General features: G+C 37.3%; 1 protein-coding gene across 12 annotated transcripts in view; it reads right to left on the bottom strand.

Annotated features, from left to right (window-relative positions):
* LOC109415006 (cell adhesion molecule Dscam2) overlaps positions 1–12,328 on the bottom strand; it is a 200,053-nt gene that overhangs the window by 66,260 nt on the left and 121,465 nt on the right. For 10 of the 12 annotated variants that reach the window (XM_062851903.1, XM_062851905.1, XM_062851906.1 and 7 more), the window contains 3 exons: positions 8,611–8,949; positions 4,069–4,551; positions 3,795–4,011 (listed from right to left, as the gene is read on the bottom strand). In XM_062851903.1, the coding sequence (XP_062707887.1) occupies positions 3,795–4,011; positions 4,069–4,551; positions 8,611–8,949 (1,039 nt within the window). The remainder of the gene's footprint in view (positions 1–3,794; positions 4,012–4,068; positions 4,552–8,610; positions 8,950–12,328) is intronic. The other 2 variants (XM_062851904.1, XM_029873125.2) reach the window with 1 other exon arrangement.

The following is a 12,328-nucleotide window of genomic DNA, read 5'->3' as shown; positions in this document are numbered from 1 at the left end:
TGGCAGTGTTCATCGTTAAAACACACTAGCCCACAAAGCGATACGAGCGCTCAAATGCCAACACTGGAAACAAAAATGACAACACGACAGTGTAAGTGATGGGATGCTAGCGCCACGCAACGGGAGCATAACCACATACTCTGATATGACCGTTACAAAGTTTTACACAAGACAGAAAGTAAATATAGACGTCTGATCTCTGTGCAATGGGTGTGTCTATCTGTCCAAGATTTGTGAGATTTTCGCGGTGTAGTGCTTCGTTTTCTATGTTAAAATACCAAGAAAATGATTAAATATCCACAGACAAACAGACGAACGATTTTCATGGAAATCCTTCGCCCAGTTCACACTACCATCACCTGGTGGAAAAGTTGCACGAATCACTGTGTTGTGCAATATCGTCAACAGACGGCGCTAGTGTGAAACGTCAAACGCATAGAAAAACTATGCGCGCGCCTCTGGTTGTAAAAGCCACAACTATAAAAATTAAAATGATCCTTAAAAGCGTGGTCGATGGAAATTTCGCAAGTGCTACGTCTGTTTGTCTGTGGAATATCCGTTGAGCATAATGAACTACCACCTATAGACGAGTGCACCGCCCGCTGAAAGTTCACTCGGGCAGCGAGTTTTAACACCACAGCGGGGTCGACTCTCAACAACTTCTACCCAGCTGAAGATTTGTTTAATTTATTGCATCTAGTTTTCGATACGATCAACGATCAACGATCAATTCTGACTATACATGTCAATGGTTGCTCCTCCGTGATTGATCTGAACTGCTACCAGTTGCACTGAGATCCAACTGAATAAGGGGCTGGGACATTCCACTTATTCTCAAAATGCAATTTTAACAGCTCATGTATATTTGATCAATAACGGCGCCGGCCAAGTCCTTATAGTCAGCTGGGAAGGGAAAGGAATGTTAGAGTGTACTGGTTGTTGCTACTAGAGACCGAGAGCACTCTGCGTCCCCACAACCCGCACGGACTGGGGTATTAGTTAGACGGAAAGGATGGGAGATCTGGGAGTCACCGTTGGGTCGGTGATGCGATCCATGGATAGGGTTATTTATAGTGTTCGTGATAGATTGTGTGGTGAATAAGGTGAATAAGGTCAAGCGGCACAGCACGCTTTGGTTGCATAACTTATAGGCGTTATATATACACTGTGCTGTGAGTGGAAGTTGGAAGGGAGGGAAACGACTTTTTTCAATTCGTTTCTGGTTCTAGCGATGGCTATGAACATATGAATATACATGAGTTGTATATGTAGAGAAGAGAGAGCAAGAGAAAGTGGATAGAAAGATACAAAGTAGGATGAAAAGGACGGGCCAGGGATTGAACCCATGACCTTCTGCATACGAATCAGAAGCGGTAGCCACTAGACCACCAAGCCCGTGTTAATTTATTGCATCTAGTTTTCGCGGATTTACTCCTGCTGATCAACTGTGGAAGTGCGTCAAGCGGGTAGTCCATTGGCGAGTTTTTATTGCATTTTTATTCGGTGATAGACTTTCGAGCAAATCTTTACCGAATTTTATTGAAAAATTCGATTCTTCGTCAACAATGATTTTAATCTTAATTTGAACCTTCGTAATCATATTTTGAACCAATTTTAATCTTAATTTGAAGTTCTGAAGTTTTGAGCTACTGGCGGCAGCAGCTCGAGCATCTCCCACAACAGCCAATTTCGTGCTGAACAATAGAAAAACATATGGATCTTCTAATTCCCATATTTTTCATTAGGCAGTGGAATTTCAACTAAGAATTTTCTAAACTCTTCAGGAACTTGGATACTAAATTTGTAATTTTTCATCCCCCAAGAGTAAACAAAACAACCACTAGCGCAGTCTGCAGGCCAACACTGGAAGCTCGCCCCCGTTTACTAGTTCAAATGGGATGCTAACATAAGGCTGAATTTCAAAAGGCTGAATGCACAAAAGGCTGAACACAAAAGGCTGAAAGTAACATAAGGCTGAATTTCAAAAGGCTGAACGCACAAAAGGCTGCATTTGCGAAAACGTAGAAAAGGAGTTATAGTACTTCTTCTTCTTTTTTATGGCGTAACGTCCCATCTGAGACAAAGCCTGTTTCTCAGCTTCTATACTGCCGCGAATCGCATAACAGTCCCATTTGCATAGGAAATCCAGCAAAGATGGGACTGATTTGCGATTCACGGCAGTATACGCAGTTCTACAGTTATTAATTGAGAGCCTTCTCTGCCAATGACCGCTTTGCATTTGTATATCGTTTGACAGGCAAGAAGATACTGTATGCCCGCGGTAGTTATGGAATTTTCCATTACAAAAAACTCCTGGTCCGAGCGAGAATCTAACCTGTCACTCTCGGCATGACTACCCGTTCGCTAACCATATCGGCTACATATATGATCCCTAGTCATAGGCTGTGCTTAGTGAAGAGGCTAATGATGCATACCAACGAACATAAAAAAATGACTGATGATATTTCAATCAGAGATTTTTCCTTCTTTGAACATGAGCTATTCTTTCGAGTCATGCTGTTGAGATTGGTTGCCATGACAGCTGCTAACAATGTAATCAGAGATTTTCCCTTCTTCTAAACATATGCCGTTCTTTGGAGAAATACTATCATAGTTATGTAGGCGATCAATAATGCATAGCATGGGATTGTTAGTGCGGACAAATAGTCCTAACGCTTCTCGATGTAAAACATAGTAACGGAAGCATGTTCGCCTAATGACAAAAAAAAATAGTTTGGCCAACCATTAACCAATGAGCGGTAGTGTGCGTCAAATGTCAAGCTCAAGCAAACCAATACAAGTGCCAGGGCTGGTTGGTCGGCCAACTAGCAAATTTTCAAAAAGACCGTTATATCAGTAAACGATATGAATAATAAGAGTGTTATGTCTGTTTGTCTGTGACGTTAGTGTTGGGCTGATCTTCAGCACGACTGCTTATGGGCTCGTCGTTTGAAAACTAGTCGAATCATTATTTCAGCCTTATGTTTTTTCAGCCTTTTGATATTTTCAGCCTTTCGTTATTCAGCCTTTTAAATTTAGATTACAAATGGTTCAACTTAAGATAACACTCTCCAAGTAAGAATTACTTAAATTTGATAATTTTATGACAAATAATGCGGAATATTATTCGGTTGGTCGATTCTACGATAAATAAGCTTTCATTTGACAATTTCACATATTGCGTGTGATACAATGCATGAGTTGTACGAGCGCACCGAAAATGTGCTTTCTCTGGGGGGAAATGGGTGAAATCACAGTGATTTTTCAATTGCCTGTTTTCCATGACAAAAACGTTTTTTTTCAATGCTGTTAAAGTCCATGTTATCAAGTTATATTACGGAAAGCCGTTTAACATCTTTTTCGGGACAATATGTGCCTAAAAAGTACGTCGTTTAATGAATTTCGAAATGGTTCAAATTAAGATTACAATTTTGACTAGTTCAAAGATTGATTTCTTACCCTAAACTAATTTCAAGTTAATCGGAGAAGACCCGCCATGATGGTCGCGCCTGCTGTTACGCTGAGGACCTGGAATTGAACCCCATTTTCAACAAACTCACAAAATGTGAGTTCTACCTTCGGAAGGCATATGGGTTCCAAGATGAAATATTCTTAGGCTAAACATCTGTTAGCTAGAAACAAAAATCAAGACAATAATTGCGGAAACCAAAGGGTCCCTATTATAGTTTGAAACTCTAAGCTAAAAAAAAATAAGAAGCGAATTGTAGAAACCAAAATATAAATGCAATGAAAATGGCCACAATCTTCATAAAAAGAAAACGAATATGCCTTACCTATACGTGTTGAAATCTATTCGAGAGTCCATATGCGACCATACTACATCAATAGGGTCATCCCCCAGAGCTAAGCATTCTAAAGTGACAGTATCACCCCGTCGTGAAGACATATTCATGGCAGGTATATCAAAATGAGCTGCAACATTCACATCCAGATGAATGATTTTGGAGAGATCTGTTCCCACTCCATTTGATGCCTCGCACATGTAGTAACCTAAAATTATAGAGTCAATGAATATGTAAATCCAAAACGAGACTGAGCTGAGCTTACCAGCATCTGAAGGAGTTGCGTAGTTCACACTAAGAGTATTATTCTTCGATGGGATGGAATGAAACTGTTCAGATGTCTTGCCTTGGCCTTTTAACCATGTTATGCGAGGTTGTGGGAATCCATCTGCCTCACAAGGTACTGAAATAGTGTTTCCTAAAACTATAGACAGGTCATTTGGCTCTCGTTTCCAGGTTGGGGGAACATGAACCAGCAGTTCGGCAGTGTAATTCACTTGAGCTGCAGCGTTGAGCGCAAAACATGTATATTTTCCACTGTGCTTTGCAGAAATTTCTTTCAATATCAACAGAGTAAAAAATTCATCTTTAATCTCGGTAACTTGCAAACCAGGTGAAATGAGCATTCCGTCCTTTTTCCAGCTGAAGTATATTGGTATGTCACCGGATGATACTGAACATGTTAGTTGAGCTCTACCACCGACTTTAATTTGTTTGGGGAATGAAAACGGTTCAATTACTGGTGGGCCTAGAGAATTTCAAAATAACTTGTTAAAAATATAGTTTGCCAATTTTATACGATTAAAATGATATAAAGACTCAAAATACATGTGTATATTTCAGTAACAAATTTTGAAAACGACGTAGGGTATTGGTTCCCTTATTAAGCATGTAGTTCCCATTTCCATCCTACGAAAAACAATGGATTGAAGCGCTGTTTGTTTTATTTCTTATTTTTGTATTTTTTGTTAGGAGTGAGCACCCATGAAAACAAAAAGAACGGACTCAATCGGTGCCGTAATCGCTTGTTTTCGAATAGGATGAATATGGGAGCGTGAGATTACTGATGGCACACATACCCTATAATCAATGCTACACCATTTCAAAATTTGTTACTGATTTCATATCTGCCGTGTGCAGCATAGTTGTTCCATGTTCTAGGAATAAAAAAGAACGTTAAATCGGTGTACGATGTGAATTATCAGAGTGTTACGTCTGTTTATCTGTGGGACAACTATGTCGCACACGGCAGATGTTCTGATGTTGCATTACGACTGTAGGTATATTTCATATAGGTATAGCACATAATTGTGGATAAGTTCAGTAAAATGAATGAAGAAAAAATAGCCGAACACTACCTCTATAACGGTTCGGTTTTCGTTGGTTTGCTAGCTTGATCACAAACCCCCGAATGTTCTAGGATGAGGTTCGCGTCTGCGCTGTTTTAACAGAAGGGTTCGCTCGCTTTGCTGGTCGCAGCGGTAAGGTGACTGTCAACTGGGAACAAATTTCGCCTACCCTCTAACTTGTTTTAGAACCAGTACATAGAAGGACGTAACTGCCACACAAGTAAATTTCAATCTTCGTTTGCAAAATTGATTTTAATCCGTACACCGAGAAAAATTTCTACTCAGTGGCTGAGTTGGTCTTACTCAGAAATCGAAAAATCCTTTGTTTTCTTACTCAGTTTCCGTTAAAAGTGGGACAACCCATTGGCAATGGGTTGTCCCACTTTTAACGGAAACTGAGTAAAAAAACAAAGGATTTTTCGATTTCTGAGTAAGACCAACTCAGCCACTGAGTAGAAATTTTTCCCTGTGTAGGTGATTCACACATAAAGGATGAGGATGCTATATTCAACATATTAGATTGAAAAATTTCATTCCGGAAACATCGCTGTTCTGTTTTCACCATTATGAAATATTAGCCTGTACTCTCGTTTGTTTTTGTTGTTCTTTTGTTTGAAGTGAGGGAATTGGCTAAAAATTGAAAACTCACTGGGCGATAGTTTTGCTTAAATGTACAGATAATTTAAGGTGAAACGGGACGCCGTGTTATTTTTCCTATCTTGCCTCTCTTTCTAACAATTTGCCTCGCGATTTTGAAGATGGTAATCTCGAGTTCTATCGCACTGAAGATGCTGAAAAACAATCAGCATATACACTGCAAGTGAGCATACACAGTGATAGGTTTTTGTTGCAAAATATGAAGTAGAATCTGAGATTACCATCTTAGTAGCAACAGAGCAATGGCGGATATTTCCCCGACCGTCCCGTCCGCCCTTAACATTATGACCCAAGAAATTTCACACTACAAATTTCCTAAATGGGAAGAACGTGCTTTTGGAAACAGGCTTTTAATACAGTGAATCTAATAGCACTAAGAATGCAGACTGAATTAAGTACAAGATAAGTGTAGTATTTTTGATCAAAAATAGATGATTTTTCAATACACAACATAGACGTTGAACTTTTTCATCTTGGTTTCACATTTTATTTACGACATACATCTTTTAAGCCCTTTTAAATTTTTCATATCTTATTTGGTACCTAACGTAAAAAATCTCTTATTTATGATGTAACCAAATGTTTTAGAATATGCATATCATATCAAAGACTAAGACCAAACCTTGAGAGGACGGGAGAGAATTGTTAAAACTTGTCTCTCTAACTTATAAATAATATGTAGAAAAAATCTGATGAATATGATATATTTTAATTTAAAACTGTTGTAAACTGTTTTTAATTTTAAACTGATGCTTAATGCTTTATTTTGCGAAATCATTAAGTTAAATACAGCTGTGTTCATAAAAATAGCAGAGAAAGCCATTTTCCATACAAAATGGTCAACTTTGGCATGCTGTAACTTTGTTCTAGTATGAGCGATTGAGCTGAAAATTGGACATCGAACTACAAATATGGTGAATATTATTATAGCAAAATATGAGAATTTTCGAAGCACGTGGAAAAAGGTTAAGGTGAAACATCAAGAAATCCCATTGCAATTTTGCATACAAACTTTAGAGGCACAAATCTGACGAACGAAGCATCGAACCAAGCCGCACTTGATTATCCTGGCTTTGCTCACTTGCAAAAAGAGGCAGCTTTTCCAAATCGAGCGCATTTGTTTACGAATTTTTAAGTTGTGTGCTCTTGAAAACGTGAGTAGGGGTTCAAGTCTGCCATTGTGGCAGCCATATAGGTATTCTTTGAAGTTTCTCCTTGAGGTGAATATATAACGAAGCCACACTTCAAATTTTCAAAAGCACAAATCTGAAGAACCGAGGGTTGGTTTGCGCTGAAAAGTTGATCGCTTGGTCACCACCAGCGGTTCACCAATCGATCAACTTTTCAGCGCAATGCGTATTTTGGTTCCTCAGATTTGTGCTCTTAAAAATTCGAGGTGTGGCTTTGTTATATATATATTCACCTTAAACACTATGTGAAATTGATCAAAATAATAGCAGTGTTTGTTCTGATTTTTTTTAATTCAGCAAACAATTTTAAAAATTTTATATTTATATTATATTTATATTATTCGATGGCAAATTTTCAGCTCAATCGCTCATAGGAGAACAAATCGCTCAATCGCTCATAGCATTCCAAAGTTGACCATTTTGTATGGGAAATGACTTTCACTGCTACTTTTATGAACACAACTGTACACTGCAAAAACTGCAAATATTCATTTTATGTTTCGTACACATATATTTTTGCAATTTGTCTAGACAAATACTGTTTATGTGTGACACACATAACGAACTGTTTTTTGGTATTTATCGTTCTGATGTGTGATTACACGTAAAAACAATATAGAATGACAAATATAATCAATAGATGCGCTCAAATGGTTTTGATATGAGAGTATAGAAGTTTTACCGGGGATTAAAATTACAAATTTGATCCATAAAACTATAGAATTGATCTTGGAATTGATTTTAAAACAAATCCAAGAGATCATTTAAAAAAAAAGCCAAATATCGTATTGCACCGAAAAGTTGGTTGATTGTTAACCACCAGTGAGTGACCAATCGGTTAACTTTGCACCAAGCTTTGCACCTCCGAGTTATGTTTCAAACTGTGAAAATTTCTAAAAATTCCCAAGTTTCCGATAATTTTTTGATTTCAAGCGATTGAGGATGACTTTTTCATGCTCCAGTGCACATAACCGCTATGATTTTGGTCAAATTACTTCACTGGGAACTGCAACTCCTGCAGTTTTTTCTTTGTAAACTGAAACGCGTCACCATTTTTTCACTTTGCAGATCGCGGACGGCTGACATAGACACCATGCATTGTTATTATGTGTGTACACACATATTTTTTTGCTATGGGTGTTAACACATACCAACTATTTGTGAAACTAATCTAAAGCATAGATAACAAACATGTTGATTATATTTTAGGTAATAAAATGTATGTGTGGGAAGGTCAATTGGATCGATGTGAATTTTCACATAGAATAAATATTTGCAGTTTTTGCAGTGTAGGTAGTACGCAGATCGCAAGAAATTTCATGGCCTATCTTGATGCGTGGAAAATTCTGTCAAAGAACCGCTCAATAAATGAAACGTCAAACCAAAGGGAGCTTACTGTGTTAAATTTCTTGACCATTCCGGTCAAGGAAAAAGAATGCACTGAACCAAAATTACTTGAGCAATTCCGTTTAAGGTGCATACCTAGCAATACACCTACAGTCATAATAATTTAATGCTGAGTTTTTTTTTTGCTTCTGAATACGCCCATATAAATAACCCTTGTAATATTTATGACTTACGAAGAATTGTATTTAATTTTCACACACTTACTATTTATCAACAACTGTATTTCTCTCCGGGCTTCATCTCCATTAGGACTGGAGACAACACATGTGAAGGTTCCTTTGTCCTGAAGTGGATCCACATGATGAATTATCAACGTTCCACCATGGTTGATATCTGCAACAGCAAATCTAGAATCTAAAAAAGCTAGCTGTTTGAAATGGTGAACTATACGCACCCATCCGCTATACTTACTCGATGAAACATTCAATCCATTACGCATCCATCTAATATGTTCAATTGGATAACCAGAAAATGGACAAAAGATTTCTTTGCTCTCTCCAGCTACTGCTTTTATTGAACTAATAGCTCGAACATATGGAGGGCCTGTAAACACAAAAGCAAAAAAAAAAACGATAGATTCTAATCGATCTTCTTTAGCTTTCTGGTAAAGTCAGTGATAAAGCTTTGTTGAAAGTGCGTGATTTCAATATCCGGTACAATCCAAGAACTTGCCGTAGGTAATATAAATTTCCTTAGCTTCTATGGCAGGTTAGGGTTCGTTCAAATATTACGTTACGCTAAGGGGGAAGGGAGGGGTTCCAGCGCTGCGTTACGCTTCATACAAAATTTGAAAACTTCCCATACAAAAGTTGTTACGTGGGGGAGGGAGGGGGTCTAAAATTGGCAAATTTTGCGTTACGTAATATTTGAATGAACCCTTAAGGATTTTCTTTTTTCAAGACATGTTCTATAGCTAGTAAGACAAAGTAAAGTGCACCAAAAATTCTCGAAATTTGACCAATGTCCATGTACCAGTGCCGCTCGATAGGACCTCGCCGTATAAAAATGAGTTTTTTTAAAGAATCTTTATTTGTATCTCAACCAAATTTTACATTCATTATCTTAAAGTAGGTGTACCGTAAAACGGGGTATCTTTGATAATGCGGGTAACTATGATAAAGCGACAGGCGTTGTATAGTTCATCTTATAACTATGATTCCTTCAATCAGTTAAGAAAAAGGCAAACGTAGATCAAAACTATACATATGAAAGTCCATCTTAGACGTATTTCCGTGAAAACCAAGTTTATATTAAGCTTTTTGGGCAAAAAATTAAAAATATTGATATTTGTGTCATTTGTCAACCCTTTCAAACAATCTGCTGTACAACTTTGTTCCAGCTATTTTTTTCAATGAATGGTCGCTTTTTCTCGGTAGATTTATCATAGTGGATTCCATTTCTGGCCTTGAATCTCTTAACGAAGTGTGCTTTTACAAACTGGAATTCATGTTGTAAATTTGAACACAAATCTCCATTAGCGTGGGACACCAAAAGACATTTTACTCCTGTACACTTTTTGAGATCCATTTTGGTCCCATATCAACTGTGCAAAATTTCAGCTCGATCGGAGAAACTATATTTTAGCGCCAGCAATTTTAATTTGTCATGCGATTTACTATGAATGATTTCTGTTGGAAATTTTACGAGGAACCAACCCTCCGAAGACCGCAAAGCGATCTAAGGCATGTGGAAAAAGTTATTGACTGAAAATCGAATGGCATGCCAACGCTGTTTAACATGTAAGGAATAGCAATAAATAATAAAATCTCGTCATTTTATCGATCGGATGAGGCTTAACAACTTTTTCCACGAACGTCGCATCGCTTTGCAGTCTTTGGAGGTCTGATTCCTCGTGAAGTTTTCTACAGAAATCATTCATCGACTTATTTTTAGGGATCTAGGGGTGACTCCTAGTGATTTTCCTTTGCAGAAGTAAAATTCATGTAAATTTAAGTTCACTTGGATGCACATAAACGGAGCGGCCCGTTTGACACGAATTTACATCTTCTATAACAAATAAAGTCGATCTAGCAATCGCTAGAGCTGAAGCGAGAGATAAAACATATGTAAGTAAAATAATGAACTGGATTCGAACTCTGGTCCGCTGATCGAGAGGCACGTACTATACCTCTCGGCTGTATCACCGAGTTGTGTGACAAACGATAAATGTAAAACTCTTTCTACCTATCTGGTCAGATAGGCTTGTTGACATCTTGTGCAACCAACTCGAACTTACTTGATGGATGTAAAATTGAGTCAAACTTGTCATTCAATCATGAAATGTTTACGACTGTTGATGGTTTACGTCACGTGTAAATTTCTAATTTTTTAAGAGTGTGGAACTCAAAAAGTATACAGGAGTTAGAGTTTTTTCATTTTTTGTATTTTTCCATATAAACCGTGTACCAAGCTAATCTCCATACATCGATAAACGCCTCTATGCAATGATCTTGTAATTTCTTGTAGTTAAATCTGTTGTATTCAAAATTTGTTTATAAAACATTCAAAAACAATCCAAATAAAGAGAAATCACCATACATAGCATGTAATCATATGTTGATGTACCGTTAAACCATATATTTTCACAGAGATATTGATTTTTGATAGCTTAACTAACTGTGTTTTTCACGCAGTATTCCACAAACTCATTTTTATACGTAGAGTTTAGTAAAAAATCAATTTTTGATATAAAATTCCAATTTGATATGTTCTACAAGGCTTCTTTAATCATGTTCATACTCCTAAGATTTCAATCCGTGATTATTTTTCAAGATTTGATGTGTTTTTCAGGGCACTATTGAAAGTTGAATCGTACCACCAGGAGGAGGAGGAGCAAGAGCACTGCCACTCTATGGTGCGCTAATAAACCGTAAAGTAAGCGAAGAAGTAGTTCGTCATTCCTCTTGTTTTTCGAAAAATGATAACACAACTTGGGACCTTATCAACCGCTGGACGAAACAAGTTACCCCAAAATGGAAATGTGATTCTCGCTCATATGGAAAATTAAAAGTTACCCAAAATATTTAAAGTTATCGCATCTTTTAATTGCAATCGGTAATTGATACCGCAGTATTTGTTTTCAAAATATAAAACTAGGGGATACACTATTACATGGAAACAGATTGAGGGAATTGGATGAAAAGCTATCAAAGCTACCACGTTTTACGGTACTATGTATTACTATACACTATGATCCTAATTTGGTAACGAGTTGCAAAATGATGATTTATACAGCACGAGTTGTACATTTATCCAACGAGGCTTGTCGACGAGTGCTGTAAAAATCGAGTTTTGCAACGAGTTACATACAACATTTTTTTGCAATGAAGGAAAAAGTTTCATTAGAATACTTAGAATATGATAGATTCCATCAATATCATCGTGCTTCACGGTGGATGAATGGGACCGGCCACGTGCTCTATTATCGTGCAAGACTCAAAAAAATGGATCAAGCATGCCGTGCTAAAACCATCACAGTTTTTCAAGCTCTAGCCGTGGAAACTGAGGTTAGACTGAGATTGTCAATCAAACAATTGCATTATGATTCATAATACAACCGAAATGAGTTGCTTTATGAGCCATAATGCAATTGTTTGGTATCGTGTGGAAAAGTAGGCCGTTACCTCACCGAAATGGCAAGTATAAAGAAGAATATTATAGTGTCGAGTTGCAAAATAGTTATTTATGAAACGAGTTGCAAAAAGTTGATTTTTTTAGCACGAGTCGTACAAAAGAGTGCTGAAAAAATCGAATTTTGCAACGAGTTCCATACAAAATTTTATGCAATGATTTTTTCATAATGCAACTCATTTGAGTTGCATGATATTCATAATGCAACTCAAATGAGTTGCATTATGTACATTATACAACTATTTTTCATTATGCAACTCACTTCAGTTGTATAATGAATCAGTTTGGAAAA

This window comes from Aedes albopictus, chromosome 2, assembly GCF_035046485.1.
Source record: "Aedes albopictus strain Foshan chromosome 2, AalbF5, whole genome shotgun sequence".
NCBI lineage: Eukaryota > Metazoa > Arthropoda > Insecta > Diptera > Culicidae > Aedes > Aedes albopictus.
This window is presented reverse-complemented; position numbering and strand designations above follow the sequence as displayed.